The sequence below is a fragment of the Elgaria multicarinata genome, chromosome 4, assembly GCF_023053635.1.
Source record: "Elgaria multicarinata webbii isolate HBS135686 ecotype San Diego chromosome 4, rElgMul1.1.pri, whole genome shotgun sequence".
Taxonomy (NCBI): Eukaryota; Metazoa; Chordata; class Lepidosauria; order Squamata; family Anguidae; genus Elgaria; species Elgaria multicarinata.
The window spans coordinates 54,336,726-54,359,031 of NC_086174.1; the positions used below are offsets into that span (position 1 = coordinate 54,336,726).

The 22,306-nt window shown below is 39.1% G+C and overlaps 1 protein-coding gene across 3 annotated transcripts in view; it reads right to left on the reverse strand.

The window, feature by feature from the left end:
* KIF26B (kinesin family member 26B) overlaps positions 1-22,306 on the reverse strand; it is a 323,532-nt gene that overhangs the window by 26,509 nt on the left and 274,717 nt on the right. For all 3 annotated transcript variants that reach the window (XM_063124311.1, XM_063124310.1, XM_063124312.1), the window contains one exon: positions 2,088-2,250. In XM_063124311.1, the coding sequence (XP_062980381.1) occupies positions 2,088-2,250 (163 nt within the window). The remainder of the gene's footprint in view (positions 1-2,087; positions 2,251-22,306) is intronic.

The following is a 22,306-nucleotide window of genomic DNA, read 5'->3' on the forward strand; positions in this document are numbered from 1 at the left end:
GAACTGAAAGCCAGACCTGATGCACACACATAAGCAGTGACGTGTGTGGTGACTGCTTAGCTGAATGTCTCATTCAACATGCAGTAGATTGCCACAAGGATCTGGTGATTTTCTCCACATCACTCAGAACCTTGGAGTTATGGATTGTGGTGCAATGGAGAAAATGTCCAATTCCACACAGTAAGCTGCTATACAAGAACACTTTGGCATTTTAAGCAACTCCATGTGGAGCAACTACTATATCACTCTGCCTGATCATGGTAACATCACAGTGAATAAAATTGAGTTCTAAAGTGAAGGGATACTGACTTATTCCAAACATGCTATATTTGAAAGGTTTTTTATGGCATTTGCCAATATTCTTTCCAGTTTTCAGATGAAGAATTGAGACTGGGCAAGAGCGACTTGCCCAAAACAACATGGCTCTTCACAGATCAGGACTTAAATGCAAGTCTCTCAGATCCAGCTCCAATTCTCTATCCACTTGGCCACACTGTTCCTCAATAGTATAGTCTTCATACTTGCACATTAGGTACTAATGTAGTCAGGCAACAATGTCAGCTAGAGATGCTCTAATTTCTTGGAAAAAAATGAAGTAACAACAATTACTGCTTCGGGGGGAGAAACACTGTTCCACCAAGGGTTTGCTATTCCACCTGCTCCCCTCCCCCCCACCTGGAGGTTTAAAAGCAAGGCTGGAGCTGAAGAGAGGCGCTGCTTCAGGGGGAGAAACGCTGTTCCAACCAAGCTTTCTTTTCTTTTTATCTTTTTATTTATTTATTTTATTTATTTATTTATTACATTTTTATACCGCCCAATAGCCGAAGCTCTCTGGGCGGTTTTTATCTGGTTTGTTTTGCTGTGAACTTGTATTTAGTATATTTTTGAGTATTATTGTGATGTTGCTGATTAGTATATTGTTAAATATTGTTGTAGTTCTAACTTTTGTAAACCGCCCACAGAGCTTCGGCTATTGGGCGGTATAAAAATGCAATAAATGAAATGAAATGAATGAAATTAAATTACTAAGACAATAAAAATAAGAAACTAACAGAGGGAACCTACATATGAGTTCAATTACGCTTCCTCCTATATAAGTGACTATAGGTGAGTAATAGGGTATAGCCTATTATCTGCTTAAGGTGAGAAAATGTATAAATAAAAAGGACATCACCTGCCAGAAGAAACTGTTGGAGCATGGCAAGCCTCATTAGGAGGGACTTCCGCACGTGGTTGCCAACACTATAAAAGCCCTGCCCCATATATCTAACTGCTAAAAGTTAGCATGTTGTCTGAACCAGGCTATACTGCGTTATTATTTTTTAAATTTCAGTTTACGCAGATAGCTGTTATTGTTTCTATATTTTAGTTGATCAAATGTTTTTGCTGTAAAGATGTGTGAGGGTTTGATTTTATCAGAACTGAACATTGAGAAGCGGGGCCAATAAGGGCTATGACCATGATTTCTTGGTATCTCCCTTCATCTCAGAAATGTGAACTTCTCCAAAAAATTATACTGTGTTCAGATCAGAACACCAAACCTCTCGCCTTTCATTCTCATTCGCAGGATAAAAGATTACAGTATATTCGAATTCATTGATTGAATTAGTAGCACCATCCTGACCACATCAACTACTATTGGTTGTTGTTTTTAAAGAAGTTTGTACTTGTTGGAGGAATAATGGGGGGAAATAGCATGATGTTCTGTTGCAGAGATTTCACTCCGTGAACAGAGACTTGTGCAGTAATATTTGTGGAATTTGTTAATTGATCTCAGCTTACATTCAACAATAGGTTGCTAATGAAAATGATTATACTAAATTATATCAGCCTGAATTTGAACCAGGATTCAATGCCAGAGATATCCTAAGAAAGCAACATAAGAATTTGAACTCCCTTCTGTATCTATAACTGTGATAAACAAGAAAAGAATCCATCTAACACTAAGCATGGTTTCCCCCGTTCAGAAATTCTGAATATTGATCTTGTTAGAAGCTGCACTTTAAGGCCCCCTCTATTTATGTAAGATCGCTGTCTACTCTGCTCTTTTCATTGAAAGACAACAAGAGTTTTCCCCCTACCCTTACCTTAGTTTTCTTTTTCTTCATTCTTAAGACCCTGGATGCAATCTGGATGGTAGAAAGTGTTTCAGCATAGTTCCCTGCAGCTGCCGAAATGTGAGCTATCATGGTGGTACGGCAGTTCATGTTCCCAAGGGACTCCCGGAGCAACATGGTCAGCTTGCTGTCTCTGCAAAATAAAAAGAATTAAGGCTACATTAGTGAGCCATGTTTCACTTCGACTGTCGGGATGCGACTCCAGGTCTCAGCAAGATTTCTTCCTTTTTAATGGAATACTAATTAGCATTGTTCTTCAGGATTCTAGTGCACTACATCTGCAGCTGAACAAGCTAGAAAATCCACTATGCTGAAGTGAGAGTCTCTATCTTTTAAGGGTTTCATGTCTGTCTTTATTTCCCTAATTTCAGTGGTATTATTGTTGTTAACATGGGATGCCAGCTCACAACCAGTAACCTATTCACAACTAACTGGACATTTTTAAAAAGAAAACACTGTTATACTAAAAAGCTAAGGCACTAGTTTTACTTCTGCTCATTGTTTGTCATGACTGAAGATGGGATTAGTTCATGCCGTTTTCCTTTCCTGTCACTCACTGTGTCACTGAATGGACTCTGTTTTAAAATTCTAATACCCTGTCTCCTCCTCCTCCTCCTCTCTAGCACTCCCAATGATTGTAATGAGACCTGAAAATGGTATTGCATGACAATTGCATCGGCAGTGAAGAAACTCTGTAAATGTAAGCCATTAATGAAACCAACTTATTACTTCAAGAGTGATGTGCTGTCAAAAACTCAACAAAAAGCTTGTTTTGCTTTTTTTAAAAAAAAACACCAACAACCCTGCTTCCTGTCAACAATGCATACGATAATTCAGGAGTAAAACAGTCCCTATGTATGCCATAGTGGTGAGGAGCATTAATTCAATGCTGTTAACATGGGCACAATCCACTGGGAGTTCTCTTTTGAGGACACGGTTGAAACGGATGGGAATTGTGCTGGAGAAATGCATGGTTCACTTAAAAATCTTACTCTTATAATCTCTTGACTTAATAGGATTCAATTCCTGAAAGCTCAAAGAGACATCCTCCACACACACTTCAAGCGGTAACGATTCACATACTTCTGGATATAGGGAGGCTAAAAAGTAGATGGTCTAGCTGGGCTGCTAGGGAGTGTGTATGCATTTTCATGGTATTGCATGCCCACAGGAAATAGGAAGGGAACGTACATATCTACATTTCTTTTGTTGAGCTACTATTCTAGCATCTGTTGCTGCTTTCAGACACAGATCTTAACAAGTGGGCAAGGTCATTACACTTAACCTGATGGCTAGAGACACCTTCTGATCAAGACTTCTGCAGTCACACAGTGGTCCCAATCATTATGGCATGACTAAAGACAAAGAACATGGTCTCATATAAAAGCCGCTGCCCACTAATGGTCTTGGCCATTAGAACACCCAGGCTAGCTGTAAAACTGTAAGGGGTAAAAGCTTGTACAAGGCATCCTGTTCTAGGACCCCAACTGCAGGATGATCCCATGGCTGTAATATGTTTCAGGATAATACACCCTCAGATAGCAATGCACACCAGCCTGTTGATTTTTGTAAACCGCCCAGAAAGCTACTCTGTCTGGCTTATTTTGAGTACTTTGGGTTCGGTGAATGTAATACTGCTGTGATATTAGCGATTGTAATATTTCCTAGTTTAGTTCTATAGGTTTAGTGGAGAGTTCTCTGTGTGAGAGATGCCTACTCGAAGGCCAAGAAACAGCAGGAGTCAGGGTAACTTTGGCCGTAGCTAGACCTAAGGTTTATCCCAGGATTACCCTGGGGTCAAACCTGTTCATCTTAGGCCACAGCTAGACCTAAGGTTTATCCTGGGATCATCCAGGGTTTGCCCCTGCCTGAGCACTGGATCCCCTGTGTGTCACCTAGATGAACAGGTTTGACCCCTGGATGATCCAGGGATAAACCTTAGGTTTAGCTATGGCCTAAATGCCACACAGGGCATCCAGCACTCAGGCAGGGACAAACTCAGGATGATCCTGGGATAAACCTTAGGTCTAGCTACAGCCTTTGAGAACCTTCTTTACTCCTGAACAATAGATATCAACCAAACAACTTAGCAGCTTGAACTTGCTGTGTGGAGAGACACACACTAACTAGTTCTAGCTGGATCCTGGAGAAAATTACACCCATTGGCTGCTTTAGCGATGCAACTAATGGCCACTTGATAGTATCAGAGATGATCAGGATTACGTTTGGCATCGACAACCCTCCTGCCCTCCCAACAATAACAAATTCTCTCAGACTCTAATTCAGCCTTATTCAAAGTTGGGTTCAAGCAAGAGGGCCATATTCTTATACACACACACACACACACACACTTGACAAATGCAGCAATTTTAACAAGTGTATTATTACAAATGCTTCCCTGTCAGAGGGAACATTCCATTCTTGTATTAAATTATTTATTTATTTATTTATTTATTTATTTATTTATTTTATTACATTTATATACCGCCCCACAGCCGAAGCTCTCTGGGCGGTTTACAACAATTAATCCATTATTAATAATAAATATTAGATATTTGCTGGAAACAAACAAGCTGTCCAACAAGCAAAGATGGTGGCAATATTTCATCCTACCCTTTCTGGACAAAGCATTGAAGCAGACATTTGCTTTACAACTCCGGATCTTGCTGGGTATAGCTGATTTTCTTGATCCATTCCACTCAAGAGCAAAGCCTACACCTCCTTATTTCAACATGCTCTTGGATCAAGTATTTATTTTATGTGGTTCACAATAATTGCTGCTTTGTTTTAAAATGTATGATGGTTGCTGCGATTTTAATAGTTTTATATTTATTATTATAAATTGCTGTAAAATGCATGGTGGGGAGAAAGGGATACAAGTGCCATGAGATTATATATTGTATATGTAGGGGCATTAAAATTACTCTGTGCAGATATAGTACAAAATTAGGAAATTGTTTCTTGATTACATTTTTTTTAAAAGGAGAACCTGGCGACAACAAGCCATATTGCTACACAAATGGATCCATTCAGCAGCACATAGTTCTTTTTCATTATGTTTAAACTAAACATCTTTTTTGCGAGAAAGTACAAGTTTGATCTTTTATTCTGTGCTGATGCTGCTAGTTCTTAGCTTCCTGTGGGCAGAGCTAGTCAATCCCACTACAGTATATGATGGCATGTGATGCAAACAAAAGTCCATTAAGATGACAGCAAGGCAACAGAACTCATTTCATTGGTGACCTGACTCAGCTTTGAACCCACACACTCAAGAGATAAAAGGTTGCCGTGTAAGATTAGTGCATCTTCCGTTCATCAAGGAATATTGCAATATCAACTTCTGTGCATCAGTAACCACCATTCCAAGGACAATGGACATGGAAATTAATAACATCTGTACAGAAATCAATACCAAGCCTTTCATTTACTCATGCTCCCATCAAAGCAAAACATGGAATGACAGTGCAAAAGGGCAACAGAGTACATTTATGTCTCCAGAGAATATGGAGTGATCATCAGCAAATTGGTGTGGTCTTCCTACAGTCTATAAATGATGAATATGCATAAGTTCCCTAAACCATGTTTGCGCTACAGTAAGATATATCCTTAGTGTTGGGAGAGAAATAAGGTGCAGCAAGTTGCAGTGTTAGTCTGTTCATAAAAAATCAGAAAGAATTAGAGAGGAATTAAATGAGATTATCCTTTTAAGTTACAACAGGTGATTTTAAAGCCTGCAATGTCTCATTTCTAACTGCTCTCCAACTATACTCATTCTTATCTAGATTTATCTTGGTGATCTCTTCCACTTTGCTGTACGTAACAGTCAGCTCCCTCCCATGTTATCATATCTGGATAAACTGCATCAAAAAAGAAAATTACAAAGGGAAATCAGACAATTTGCAAATATTTTGCATTTTATATCCAGACTTGGATTTCCCAAGTCAATGGCTCAATTATCTCTTTCAATAAGACATACTAATAATTGGGCAAAAAAAGAGAGAGGGGAAAAAGCAATCACAGCCAGAAAAATGCCAGAAGATACGTCACCTAATAGCTGCCATTTTTGATACTTTATCAAACAGCTGTTTAAATTACTGGATTTAAACTATTATAATCTAAATTATAGATGACAAATAGACACAGAACAGGGTGTTTTATTTCTTTCAGAATATATATATATATATATATATATATATATATATATTCACATTAAGAAACCTAAGCTACTATTTTCAGAAACCAATTTAAGTCAGACCGAAAAGGTATTCTGTTAAAGTGTTCTTTATGTAAAAAAACCCACCACCCATGGATAATAGTATTTTCTTATCTCAGCTATTTAATAAAAGTAACATGAAGAAAAATATGGATTGGAACATTCTGAAGAGGCGTTTTTAATCTGAGGGAACAAATCTCCTATCTTAGGCCCCATTATGTGGCAGGCCAATTAAATAGTTCTGTTCCCAAAGATGCAGCTAGAATTCTGAGTTATGGGGAAGATGACCATTGACTTTGATGGCTGCTTTGTCAATGACTGATGGATTGCTTTGGGAATGTACATTGGTGCTGATTCCAGCCATCAATACAGCTACTCCAGACATCTTTTCTTATCACTTCATTGACTCAGGTTTTCCAAGCTATTGAATATTTGGGGCACATGCAGTGAGAAATGATACATCTGCCTGCACCAAACAATTGTGGAATAGCACTTTGACAGTAGCACCCTAAAGAAATCATTATTCTTTGCTGAAATGATATCTGTAAAGTGCCATATGATGAAGCTATTCTTGATGGCAGACCAATATTGAACAATATTCTCTTTGTTGCGTTTACAAAGAAGAGGAATTGTTGGTTTCCACTGCAGAAAGAATTGGTGCATCTTGGAATAAGCTAATGATGGTCTGCTCAAAAACTCTGGAATGGCTTGGGAAATCCAAAATGGATGTTAAAATTCAATCTAGGCTCTGGAAGCTAGTGGGAGGCCTTGTCCTGCTTGTTGGGAGGGTTCCAGTGTAGCACAGAGTCAATGGCATCATCAACACCACACTGAGCTGGGAAGTGAGGTCTAACATGGCCCAGGGACATCCTCAGGTCTTTCTTTGCATGTTGTTTCTAGCCCAGAGCTGGAACTCAACAGTAGTGGATGGTGCCAAAATTCAATGCAGAATTAATTCTGCCTCAACCCTGCATTTCCTCCTGAATTCCAGTTGGGGTAGATTTCATTGCCATGCTTTTCTTTAAATAGGTTTCAGTAGATTGGGAGGTATTTACTATGTTGATGACACATCTGTAGTCTATGGTATAGGGAGATTTCTATCACTTCCTATCTGCTTCTCAACTGGAGCTTGGGGTCATGTGTGAGATCAGCTGAAGGTATTCTGATTGGTTGAAAGTTTGGACTGGTTGATTGGAGGTGGGAGAGGCTGAGGGATAAATCCAATGTTGTGCTAGTGGAAGTCCAGTAGTGAGCAATGGGACTTTTCTCCCTCTCTCTTCCCCACTGCATCCTTCCACGCTGCCTGAAAATCCACTCTGTGGGTTTTCCACCCCTCCAGAACAGATTTTGAGGGTGCACAGGGGGGTGAGGGGTAGAAGGTGAATCACCCTCCTGGTTTCATTGATGGAACAGCTTGCCTGAATCGAGGTTGCAAATGATGCCCTTTAGGAATAACATGTTGTCAAATATCCTGCCCCATCTTGTTGAATATTCAGCTTGTTACTGCCCCATACCTTGAATTTTCTACTCTTATTGCTTTTGGGTTGTCCAAGAGAATGGCGATGTGGCCTCATTTTCCACTTTGAGATGTCTCCACTAAACCAACTTTTTTCTTGTTCAAGATATGTTTGATATCTTGGGTTATACCATTCAGAGATCTGAAATGAATCACCTTAAGTACTGACACCACTGTCTTTTCTGTTTACTCAACTGGGCTCTGACACAAATAGTTGATTTAAGTATATTGCACAAGTGAGTATATTGTAGATAAGTATATTGCACTAGTAAGAAAGAAGGCTGATGGTGAACAAACCTAGGAATCGGGAGGAGAACAGAATTGCCTATCCATTTATCATTTTCAGAAACCCCATGTGACCACCCTAGTCCGAAACCAGGTTTATCGCTTCAGTAAGAAGTAGGCCTCCAAATTCTTTGCCTGCATTCAGATGTACCCCCCTGAGTGAATGATTTGAAAGGAGCACTCGGTCTTCAGGGTTGTCAAGTTAATTAAAAAGAACTTACTGATGAACAACAAACCATTTTTCCGCAAAGAGGAAGGACATATATAAAGAATATGATCCAATCTAAAGCCATTAGATCAAGGCTTTGCCTCCCTGGGGGATTATTGAATCAATCTTACTATGCATTTATTCCAGGCTTTAAACATATTAAGTCATAAATATTTTATCTTTCTTTCCTCCTCTCCCCCTCCTCTTTTTTCCTCCTTTCTATTTCTCTTAGGATTCTAGCCAATAAAAAGACAGGGATGCCATCACCAATGACAGCAAAATTAAAGCTGCAAACAGGACTTCAAAAAAAGCAAAAAAGCAATGTAACACGCCAGGACATGACTCCTATGCCCACACAAATCACATATCATGCTTTCTTGCTAGGCACTAGGCCAATAGCAAATATTATTAACCACCTAGGCATGTGATTATTACATGATAAGACAACGTATGCCCTCAAGCCTGCTGTAATACAGTCATTTATTGGCACAGAATGAGTAATTGTAAATATATTTAATGTAGTTGGTAAATATAAACACTATGTTTGAACATGCTTCTTTCTGTACAACCGATTAATATAAAATAGTATAATTCAGTACACTGCAGAGGAGGAGGAGGAGTTGATACAACTTCTACTGTTCAGTCCAGTCCACATTCTGCAACCTCATAATTGCTTCCCTGCCTGACCTTTGCAGTGAAATCGTCAGTACTCTTCAATAGTTTGACATCTGGGCTTCTCTGTCCAGCATCACATTACTATGAAAGATGATGTTCTTAAAGTACCATGAGATTTGGTGAAAGCCACTGTCTTAGATGGCTTTAATAAAAGGATTACACAAAATCATGGAGTTCGTAGTCATTACCTATGACAGTTAAATGAAACTTTTATGCCAAAAGGCAGTATATGCCTCATTATCAGGTGTTGGGGACCAAGGATACCCTGTTTGTGAGCTTCTAGAGGCATTCTGCTGGACACACTTGGAAAGAAAATACTGGAGAGACAGACAGCTATGGGCCTTCTAATTAACAGAGTCTGACCTGAAGGCCAGGAGCCTCACATTAATTGTTCCATTTAATTGGGACCATTTTTTTGATCGAGCCAGGAATGTTTATTTAATATTTATTGTCCCATTTTACAGACAGGAATTAAGAACAGTTATCACCAGAACAGGATGTGAATCTAGGGTCTTCTGCTTCTTAACAATAATCCCAACCATTGTGCAGCCTCCAGGGATGCCCACACTATTAGGTGGAGTGAGGTGGCTGCCTTAGGCAGCTGATTTGCAGTGTCATGACACTGTTATATTTTTTGTTATATTTTAAACAGGTAAGGAACGCATTCGTTTTGTTTGCACTTTAATGCGAAGCTACCGAATTTGCACTTGTCAAACCAAAACAGTTATGCTTCAGTATTTGCATTAGTCTGAGTTTTGTGGTGCAGTTTTCTGATTTTAAAAAATGCATACAAAATACAAAAATGTAGAAAGATTCTGTTATTAGGAGAAAGTGCACAATGTGTATACTGATGGAAATAGCATATAAATGCATTATATTAAGGGAAATTGCAAAAATGTGAATATTAGGCAAAAATTGTGTTAAAATGTGTAACTTAGGAGAAATGCACATAAAAATGTGTATGAAATTTTGTGTAGCCTTTTTTTTTAAATGAAAACTGATGCAGAAATGGGATGGAATGAATTTAATATTAGAAAAACGGGAAACATTTATATTACAGAAATGTCAATAGCCATGCTCAGTTTTGGAGATCAATTGTGTTTTATAGGCTGGACAAACATAGATAAGAGTCGGTCCACTTCTTGAAGAATTACAGGTTTGAAGACAAAGAAAATAGAAAAAGGGGAAAGGGGCGAGGAAGAAATTGTGACAACTCACTGTGCTGAAAATTATTCAAGGTCCTGTTAACTAAAATGGGTTGAATGGGGTTTGCATTTCATTACTGCTTAATCATTTTCTGTAAGCAAGCATTACGATAAAAAGGAGGATTAAAACGTGAATGTCGAAGTAGGCCATGTGTTATGAAGACATGAAAAATAGGCAAGATTTTATAAACATCACAGCAGTGGTATGTTTAGTGTTTTTGTTACTAAAGAGCATACAAAATACTGTTACTTTAGTAACAAGTCAAAGCATGACGATGCATACTTCTTTGCCTGTTATAGTTAATGTCAGAAACTCTGTGACTTCCATTTGAACTGTTCTACCATAGTGCTCTAGAAATGAGGGGTGGGGAAGTGATCCACCAATGGTCCTAACAGAAACGGTTTCCTGACCTAAGACACAATCCTATACATGCTTACACAGAGAAAACATGCATAGGACTGTGTCCCCAATTTAATTGTGTTACTCTACGCCAGACCCATTTCCACAATATAGCAATAGCAATATTGTTTTTGTAACTCTTTCCCTCAGTTTTCTTCAAAAGAATTCCATGCCAGTAGCTACTACTATTACTCTTGTATATTTTGTGATATTTCCACAGTGATAGAGGCCACTGTATCAGTTTGCCATACCTCAATTGATCATTCATCTTGCAATTCATTATTGCATTTGAACACTTAAGGTTTATGTCATTCTACATAAAAACAAACCAGAATGTGATAGAACGTAATTTTTATCATTGGTAATTACTCATTTTTCAAAGTCTGTAATATCTCATAGAGGAATTTTATACATGTCATATTCTCAGGCAAACGGCTATAGTATCCAGTCTTATACTTCAGGGTTGGGGAATGTGTAGCCCTCCAAATGTTGTTAGACTGCAAGAACCATGAGCCCTACCAAGCATAGCCAATTGTAAGGGATGATGTGAATTGGTCCAATATCTGGACAACCATACATTCCCCATTCCCTTTACACATATTTATTCAAAACTAAGTCCCAGTGAAAGAATTATTCCCAGGTAAGTGTGCATAGAATTGTAGCCTAAATTTTCTTCTTTGACATGGCAAAATAGGGGCTTCTAGAAAAGATATAACAGGAAATAAAATCTGCAACATAATTTTAAAGTCTGCAATATCATTAACATCCCAATGTATAAGTTATACCATATAAATATAAATATAATAATAATAATAATAATAATAATAATAATATACATAAATATTTACTAATCAACCTTTAGCTTATATAAAAATGCACCGTACAATTGTACAAACAGTGGGCAAAATCCAAAGTCACACTAGTGGATTTCAGCTCACACAACAGGATTATCTGCCTCCTCTCCTCTCCTCCCCCCTTTGGACCCATAAAAAATGGCTCCAAAGAAATGGAACTTTGGAAGCATTTTCTCTTGTCGTTCTGTACTTAGCTGGTTGAAGATTAGTATTATCATGGGATACAAATTATTTATACCATGCTTGTAATTTATTTCATGAATTATTATTTTTTAATACTATTTTTATTGATTTTCAAGTAAGGACAAATGCAATAAACACACAGAGTAAAAGAAAACACTCAACAACAATATGACTGTTTCCACAGCACCACTATAAAAAAGCATGGGTACAGAATAAGCACTTCAATAAGCACTTGGTACAGAAAAAGATTTTTGGAAAAGGTTTATTTTTAACATTTACCAATATGCCTTGGTAAATGCTGACACTGGCCAATTGGCCAAGGAAATGAAGCTGGATTTTGCTAAGATCTTTTGAAACTGATTGCAGGTATATTATGGGAATTCTGGTGGGTTACCAGATGCTCACAGTTTTCTGGTATTTCCCACTGGCCCCCTAAAATATGAAGAACTGCCAGTAAATGTCAATAATTCACTGGTTTCTTGGCATTTTAACTGACTATTCTAAAGTTTCAATTGTGATTTGTAATTTGCACAACTCAGCTTTCATTTTAGCTCAGTGTTCCTACAAACTTTAGCTGAAAGCTCAGAAGAACAGTCACCAATGAACTTCTTCATCTTGCTTTTTGTATTCCTTTCCAGGAATACAAAAAGCAGTTCATAGCAGTAGGAAGCATGTTAAAGCGTATTCTCTCAGTGCTTTCTCCTTTAACTTGACTAACTCTAATAACAAACAAGGTCTTATTCAAAAGCAATAACTTGTTCTATAATAATTCTCTTCTCCCCAAGATGGGAAAAACATTCAAAGAGCATCAGTCATTAACTGCTTGTCACACACAGAATATTTTAGTCTTTAAACACTTTTGGGGCAGTCAGAAATTCTTGTTGAATATTGCATATAAACACTAGAGTCTTTCACCCTGATCAGGCGAGGAACCATAGAGGTCTCATGCATGTGTCCTTGGCTGAATAAGGAATCAAACACCCAAACGAGTATTATGTGCGGCGCGGGGTTTCAAAGTGCGTACCCGAACAAGTGCTCTGTGTGTGATTTTTCTCCTTTATCCAGATCAGGACTGTAAGGGTGGAATCCTGTTCAAAAAGCAATCAGCGTGCCCACCAAGCAGTTCAGGGGTAAAGAGATCTGAATTTAATCCCCAGCCCCCACAACTTCCCCATCCCTGCCAAGAGCTGAACAGCGATGATTTCTTCTTTTTGAAGCAGGTTCTGTGTGTGCAGCCCCAGCAGCCAGATCACAGAGAGAATGCTCCATCACACCTGCACATTTGCCCTGGTTTACGCTCGAATTATCCGCCCTCGTTTCCAAAGGAAACCTTACACCTTTGCGCTTTTACGTTTCATTCATGTTTACACCTCTTCTCTCATGTGCACTAGCATATCGCTGTTCTTCCGTTGAGATGCACATCTCTCCCCCACCCCCCAGATCTCCTTTGTACCTTCCCCTACAGTTAAGTGGTTGGTGGTAGCTGGACACCGCACCCTCCCTCCCTGGTTATTTCCTGTTGCCTAGGCTACGCCCATTCTCCTCACCCTGCCTGGAGGCTTTGGAGCGTGAACATAGTAAAATCAGATGGAGGCTTACCTTTGAGTAAACACCATTGAACAGAGAGAGACTTACTTCTGAGTAAACAGAAGTAAGACCTCAGAAGTAAGCATGGGTTGCAGAGCACTTGCTGTTTTAAGACTTTAAAAAGAAAGTTTCTGAGTGACCACACTACTAAAAGTCAGTTCTATATGTGTTTACTCAGAAGTAAGTCTCACTTTATTCAATGGGGTTTATTCAAAGGTAAACATGCATGGGATTTTAGTATGAGTGGGATGTAAATGCAGTTGAAATCTGCATTTACCAAGGCATATTGGTAAATCCCTTTTGAGTAAGGGAACCAGCAGATCTGTAGTTTATGAACCTGAAGACGCCCAGCTTCACATAATCAAAGCCATGGAAGATCAATCCTTCGATTCTTCACACTTGTGGACTACCAGGAAAAGGGTTTAAGGGGGGGATTTTAAAAAATCATTTTAAAATCCCTTAAAAACAAGGGATGATGCAATCTGTTTCAAATTGTGCTTGCTGAAAGCCCTCAAGAGCTATCACTGTGCCAATTTTGATCTCTTTATCTTTAAAAATGAGGGCGCTGCTGGCAAGGAGGGTGCATTTTCCAAATTTATTTTAAGGTGAAAATGCCTACTCAGGAGTAAGAATATAGAGTTCAATGGGACCTCTTTTTGCTCCAGAGGGACTGCTTATAACCCACATGCAAATTTAATCCATAGATTAATTGATTAATCAACTACAACTCCTATCAGCTGTCACTGGAGGTTGCATAGTGTTGAGAGGTAGAGAAAGAGATGCAGGTGAAGGGAGGGAGAGAGAGATGGGGAGAGAGGGAAAGGGGAGGGGAGAGAAGCTACACAGCCAGCCCAGTCCAGTTTAACACCTTGGTGGGGAAACCAGCCCAGAGAGCATGCCAGGTAGCCTCTCCCAAGCTCCTAGGGATGAAGGTGAGGAACACTCTCCCTCACTCCCCTCCCACCTCTGTGATGTCACCAATGCATCCCCCTCTCACTTCTCCGCCCACCCAAAACAAGTCATGAAGCAAACGTGGACGAACAAAAGTACAATAGACCATTCTTTCATTCAACCCAGCAGCCAGGAAGCAGGAGAAGGAAAGGATTTGAACTGGAATTTAAAAACACCCGCTGGAGAAAAGGCACGCCCCTCTCTTTCGTCATCAATACCGCCCCTTTAAAACACACCCACAGAACATCAGATTGAAAACGATGGATGAAAATACACGTTGAGGGTAGAGCATTGTCCTTTCGATTTACCAGAAGAACCAGACTTTCCCCACGCCAAAAAACAGTGCTTGGGGGGAGGGGGAAGCGAGGTTAGGGCAGGACATGGATGATGTCATCTGAGTCCTTTGCACACAACCCACGTCGACAGCAGGCTATAGCACTTGTGTGATGGAGCTCAGAGACCATGCAGGCAACATCTGAGGTTGCACACACCTATGCACTACACACCCATGTGGATGGGGCAATTTTTACATAATGAAAAAATAGTTTATGGAAATGAAGGACAAGAAGAACACCAGAATGAATGTCATTTTTGCTTATTTACCAAATATATGTATGTTGACAGCTGGCCTTTCCTCTTTCACTGGCAAAGGATAGGAAATGTGTTTTTCTTGGAAATATCATTTATAAGTTTCTTTTTACAGTGAAGGGTTTCAAATCTATATTGCTAGTAGATTATTTATTTTATTTATTTATTTATTACATTTTTATACCGCGCAATAACCAAAGCTCTCTGGGTGGCTCACAAAAATTAAAACCATAATAAAACAACCAACAGGTTAAAAGATTAATTAATCTTCAGTTCTCCTTTAAATTATATTAAAATTATATTTTAAATTATATTTTTGAGTCTGATTTTTTTTTACCATAAAATATAAGTTCTGTTCTTTGATTGTTCAACATTGTATTGTATAACAACAGCCTGTGGCTAAAAAGTTTGAATTCTTAAAAACTTGTGGCTATGCTATTGGCTCAATTACGTTTTATAATTTGTACAACTCAACTCTGATTTTACCACTGTAATTTATTGGTTAACCAGAATGGTTTTAATCACTAGCTCACATTTATGTGCACAGTTTCTTAGCTGAATTCTCAGAGCAATCATTGGTGAATCTCTTCATCCTTCATTTAGTCTGTCCTTTGAAATTGAGTTATGCCCTTGGAACTATGGGTGGAGGGATCAATCTGTTTCTGGTCCATGTAAATTTTGCACATGTTCATTCATAAATTCCTTCAACCCCATTTCCACATAAAATTGTGATTTTTTTTAAAAAAATAATGTGCACAAAACTTTTTAAAAAATATATTTTTGAACATATTTCCTGCAAAATACACAGTTATAAATGTATTTTATCTCAAGGTATGCATTTCTAAATGCATTTCATCATAAAATATACAATTTTAGCACAAGTTTCCATATGTTTTTTGAACCAAGGACTACACTAAATTCGGAGAGATGTGAAATCTGGAGGCTAGTTACCTTCTAATCTGCACATTTGTTCAGGAAGTGTGGATCAGGTCTGTTCAGAATTCACAAATATAAAATTCCTCAAGCATTCCTACTTGGCACATCATTAGGACTACATAAACAATTAAGAGAGCTTGTCCATCTCTGAATGTTACTTCAAACATCAAACAAACAGCAAAATAAACAAACAAATTTGCTATTCCACCTTTAATTATTTATTACATTTTTATACCGCCCAATAGCCAAAGCTCTTTGGGTGGTTCACAAAAATTAAAATCATGAAGAGCATAAAAACAACCAACAATCTAAAAACACAAATACAAAATACAATATAAAAAGCACAACCAGGATAAAACCACACAGCAAACAAATTGATATAGGTTAAAATATGGAATTAATCATGCAGTTGACCAGCAGAGGGGTCCTAGTTTGTGGGGAAGAATGTTATTTTTCATCTCCCCACCAGGCTATTAAAAGGGCTACTCTAAATGAACTTGCATCTCTCTATAGATGGCAGTTCATAATAAATTTTGTCCTAAAAGAAGTAAGCTCCGTTAAGCTATGAGTTAATTAGGGTCCAGATGCATATGTCAGAGAAAAATTCAAACTGCAAAAATAGCGCTGATGATGGTAGATCCATAAAACAGTGCTGATGATACACACTACAGACAACAGATGACTAGAGTGGTTGTGTGTGCATGCCAGGAATTATAATACTCACAAATAAAGGACATATAAAAGAATCTGTTTCAACTAGTAATTGTCAGAATACACCCTCCAACTACAGTCCCTTGATAGAGGTAGCCCAATTACAGGAAATTAGAGTCAGACAGGGATGTATGGACTGCCTGTCCATAAATCTGTTCTGGCTGTCTTTCACGGATTGTAGGCGTCATTTGTTCTTTCATTTGCTCATTGAAAGAATCAAGTTTTTTTAAGGGATGCATGAGAATTCTGTTCCACTTGCCAATGTGCATATGAGCTAATTCACACCTGGTGCAAGTGCGAATTTGTGTGAATCCCCCACCCCGCAAAGTAAAAAAACAATTGGTCTGCAAGTCTGTGGAATCCTCGCAACCCAGAAAAAGCTGGTCTGCTATGGAATCTGCAGGTCACAGAAACCAAATTCATTTGAATCGATCGAGCATTTCTCTGAAATCCCTAGAGGCAGAGTAACAATGGGCAGAGAAGGTCAGTCCTGTTTTGTACTTGCCATAATTCCAGTCAGCAGAAATGCTAGCAAAAGCGCTTAGATTTTTTTAAAAAAGCAGTATTTCATACACAGTACAGACTAGGGCTGTGCACGGACCCCCCGATCCGCTCCAGATCCCAATCCACAACTTCCGGATCAGGTCCACTCTGTTCCACGTCGATCTGCCTATGGTCCACTCTGCTCCGCTGCAGATCCTGATCGGCGCTCCGTGTTCCCCCCCATAGACTTGCATTGAAATACAAAAGCCTATAACTTTTTTACTGTTGAAGTTAGAAATCTCAAAATTGGCACCATGAGAGCTTATTCGTCTATCTACCTTCACGCCCAGTTTGAAGCAAATCCGAGCCTCCACTTATTTTAGGGGGATTTTTGAAAATCCTACACCCCATTTTCAGAAATGGGATTTACTCCGACATTTTTACAGATACAAACTTGCAAATGGGCACCCTCACAGATGCCACTTAGATCCACATTAATGGCATGTTTCAAGCAAATCCGAGCATGCCCTGATTTTGGTTTTTTTTTTTTTCATTTTAAGCCTCACCCCCTAACCCAAATTCACACCCCTTTCGAGAGCTAAATCAGTTTTCACGTAAGAAACCTCAAAATTGCCAACCTGAGAGTTTATCCATGTATTCACATTCTTGCTCAGTTTGAAGCAAATCCGAGCCTCCAGTGATTTTGGGGGAAATTTTGAAAATCCCCCACGCCATTTTCAGAAATGCGTTAGAAAGTAAAGGACAATACTTGCCCATACGGAAAACAAACTTGCCCATAGGGATCCACTGAAAAGCGTTTGCCATTGCAATCTATAGGACAATATCTCCGTCATTTTTCTATATACAGAAGTATTTATTATTTGGGGAAATGGGAAAAGTGTGTATTGTGCTTTACCCATACTTTATTTGAATGCTCAAACTTTATTTGATTTTTGCACTTAACAAGCAGTGCACAGCAAACCCAGTCACAGCCCCAACAAACACACACACACTGAGTGAGAGAGAGAGAGGAAGAGAGGATAGATTGGGAAGGGAAGGGGTTGTGGGTGGGAAATAACAAACAAACACTCCAAAAGAAGAATTATAAATTTATATAAAGCAATAAGTCAAAACAGAACAAAGGAAAGCTAAGCAAAAGTCAGAAACAAACAAACTAACACACACACCCCAAGCAAACGCAGCTACAACGAACCCTCCAGAGAAAGGAAACTGTCTCTGGCTCCCTCTGGCTTAGTCCCACCCCTCTCCAGCACTGGGATTGGAGGGTGCTTCACATTATCATCACGATAGGGACTTGAATCTGTCAATCAAGGGAGAAAACAAGAGCTTCCCTTCTCCCGCTTTTAGCCATTCTAAAGAAATTAATAGCAAGCAAACCCCACACTGAAAAATTCTGAAAATCGACACAAATGACCCCCAATCATCACTCTCTAAGCACAGTAAGTTGTTTTTTAAGTAGCTTAAAAAACAAAGAAGTTATAGGCGTGTTTTTGCCCAATGCAATACTATGGGAAAAATCCAAGATGGCGGACGAAGCTGCAAAAAGATGCGGAGCTCCGCGTAACGGTCAATCCGCTCTGTGACACTCTGCTGCCCCCCCAATCCGCTCCACCTCCGCCTTAAATCCGCTTCTCCGACCCAAAACAGAGCGGAGCACAGCCCTAGTACAGACAATGTGAATGCAGAGACTACATGAGAATGATGTAATTCTACATGAGCTGGTACCTCCTTTTCCAGGTGCAATCCCCTGCATTTCCTGGTTAGTACAAAAGGACTCGGCGAGCAGAGCGAGACGTTCCTGTGCAAACACTCTCTAAGTCCTTCCTTCTCCAGAAATCTCATGCCAGAAGGCTATACCGAAGCAACAAAGCAGGGAGTAGGGCAACCCTCCCCAAACTGGTACCCTCAAGATGTGTTTGACTACACCGCCCATCATTTCCTACTGGAAATGGGAAGCTCACTAAAGCTAGATGAAATAAGCAGTTTCCAGAAGAGAAGTCTGTCTGGAACGTGTGTGGCCTGTAAAAAGGCCAAAATTAAGGAAAGCACCCCCACCGCTATGAGCAGCAGTAAAAGGCAGCAGGAGATGACTAACAAATCAACCATGGAGACATTTTAAGAGCTGTCCTTCCTTACATTTTTCATCCATGGCACAGACATCAGCTACTGTGCAAGGAGAACAGTCATTGGGCAAGCGAACATCCCAAGGGCAAAATGAGAGTAAGTTTTCTTTTCTCTGCCAAATGCCTGATTATGTTATGAGTCAGGTTTCTTCTAAGAGCAATGAAACACAGTTTTCATGTTATAGTAATATTATTGGGGAGCTAATTTTCTCTAACTTAAATATGTGATAACTATGAGACTGACTACGAGAAACCGATTATGGAGCAGCTATCATGTTTCGAATGCTGCATCTATAAAGAGACGCATATCAAATGACACACCTGCTATACAATAATGATCACTTGAAGTGAATTATTGCTGAGCATATATGTACGTGTGTATATAAACTCATATATAGCTGATTGATTGCATTGTACAGTACCCAAACTGAAGGAAATCCATCTTTAATATTTGTTAATTCCCTATTAAGTATGTGTGTACACTCTTCTGGAGAGCATTTCTTTTTATCATTAAATACAGCAATCAGCTCAAAACAAAGTGGAAATGATATTTTCATGTCCTTTTTTAGATTTCTTCCCTTTACACGGAAGGAAAGCTCTGATCCTGACACTTTCTGCATAGAATATGTAAAACATTGACACACCATAGTGCCACCAAAAATAAATGACCTTCCCTGCTATTACTTGTGACCTGATTACCCAGAGTTGCTGCAATCACTGTAGAATTCTTCAGGTGGCAACACAAGACAGTGACCTCCTCTAAACTCAGTCAATCAATCTTGACATTGCTCAGTGCTATTCAAATCAACTGTATGCTTGAAAGATCCACTGACCTCACTGGTGCTATATGTGTAGCAGTATGCTGTTGCTTATAGTAAGGACTAAATGGAAGGTAGTAAACTATTGAAACAAAACATACTTTCCTGATGTAGCTCAGAGCAGCTTCAGATGTTAATGAAACACAAAGAAAACCCAAGTGGCTTACACATCTCTAATTGCACATCTTTCATTCACACTTCCTGGGTGTCTTCCAAAGAGGGAACTCATTCATCTCAGTGACAAGATAGTTAGCTCTACCTTCAGCTATGTTCATATTTCTCCTCAAAGTAAAACTTCAAAGTTACACAAAAAGTGCAAATAAGGAATATCTGACAAGATCACACTTTCTCTGCCAGCACTTCTTTCTATTGTCCAAAGTGACCCAGAGGCCCTGCCAATTTACATTAGACAGAAAGGATAGGATAAAAGGGAAAGATCAGACACTGGCAAATGAACTCTTGTCTACCTGGCCACTTTGCCAAATGGCTTAGTGAAGTTCCCAGTTACTACTCAGCAAGGCACTAGGTGGTTTACACGTCTCTAATTGCATATCTTTCACTCACACTTCCTGGGTCTCTTCCAAAGAGGGAACTCATTCATCTCCATGACATGAGGTTATGACATCTTAGGCAGGTTTTAGGCATTACATTTGCCGTGGGAATCATCGTCTTCAGCAAAATTCCCACCTCTGGGCAGATCTCCTATTGTAGTGAGCTGATGAACATCAATGTGGAACCAGGGAAACTCTATTGATGGTCCCAACTCCTATGGTGACTTTTAGTAGGTGATATTAATGCAACTAAGAGAGGTTTTCAGAATCATATCGGAGAGTGAAAATGCCTCAAGGATTTTGTAGTGTACAAACCCTAAACAACTTGGAACCAGGATACTTGAGACAGTGCCTATCAACCCCAGTCACTGAAGTCATCTGAGGGCATGTTCCTGGAGGCTCCACATGGACCTATGGTCTGATTACATCCATATTCAACAACATTTTTTAAATTGTAGTTATTAGATCATTCCAGCAAAAATTACATACAAAAGGACTGAGTGTACATTTATCTATTAAAAAGACAAAGTCTGATTGAAGTCCACCAGGAGAAGAGCCTTCAATGTAGTGGCCCCCTTCCTATGGAATTCCCTGCCTTTGGAGGTCATGCAGGCACCAACGCTGTATTGCTTTCGGTGCCTCCTGAAACCTTATTGTTCCAAGAAGCTTTCCCTAAATGACCGGTCATGGTTTAATCTGAACCTTGTTTTTTAAAATGTAGTTTTTTATTCTATTTTTATTCTTCTACCCTATTTGTTCACCATTCCAAAATCGATAGGGAGTGGCATATAAATTTTGTAAATAATAAATACCCTAATGACAACACAGTCCACAATTCTTTCTAGTATCACTGTGCAGAGGAGCATAATAAATTCTGCCTAGTGCTCCCCTGCTGTGGTTCATTACAAGTCAAATATGGAATGCCAGTTATTTCCTCAAGTGAAAGTACCATCAAATATTGGTGATTGTCTAGTGCATATTAATGAACTTTCAAGAAGATTTCATAATTACTTTACTTGGGTGAGATCTTCTTGATCTTCAGTAACAGCCCCTTCTTGCTTGCACAAGCCACCCATCAAGATGCCAACAATTTTATAGCATGACCTTCCCAGTTTCCTGCACTGGGGAACTGATCTTGTTATCTTAATTGCAATTTTATATGGAGTGGTACCTGAAAATAAATTCACTGCTGTTCAGTTTTAGAAACCGCTTGGTTTGGAATTGCACCTAGTATAAATAGATCAACTACCCAACAAGCTGGGAAGGTCACTCAGTAAGATATTTGGCTTCTGGAGGAGAAAGCCTTTATGTTCCAGTCTCCTAGTGCTTTCAGTCTGTAGCACAACAGAGCTGTATCTGTGCTACAGAAATGACTTTCTTGCCTGTAACTGTGCCTCAGTTCATACGCTTTATCCCTTCAGATAAAAGCATGAAAGCAAGCTTTTATAATAGCTCCAAACCATTATATCCAGCAGCAATAGCAAAGTCACTAACAAGCCCTCAAACACTGTCTGTTATCCCTAATTATCTTATTAAACACAATTATTCAATCCTCAATATTCCAGTTAACAAAGTTAAGTCTCTGGAGGGAAATTGAAATGGGGAAACATATGTTCTGGGGCCTTTAATCTGTGGTGAGCCATAGCTTCATGTGTCATGTGAAATGTAGCACCAAGGAAGGTTAGGGGTACAAATATTCTTGTGCCTTGATTAGCCACAAACTACCATGGGACAAACCATTACTTTAATATACCAGCTTAAACTCTATGGGCAATCTATGTTCATACAGAGATCATTACAAGAAAGGAGGTTACTCACCTTTCACTGAAAATCAGATTGTATATCAAAATGTCATCATTTGTATAGAAGCATCTAACTTTA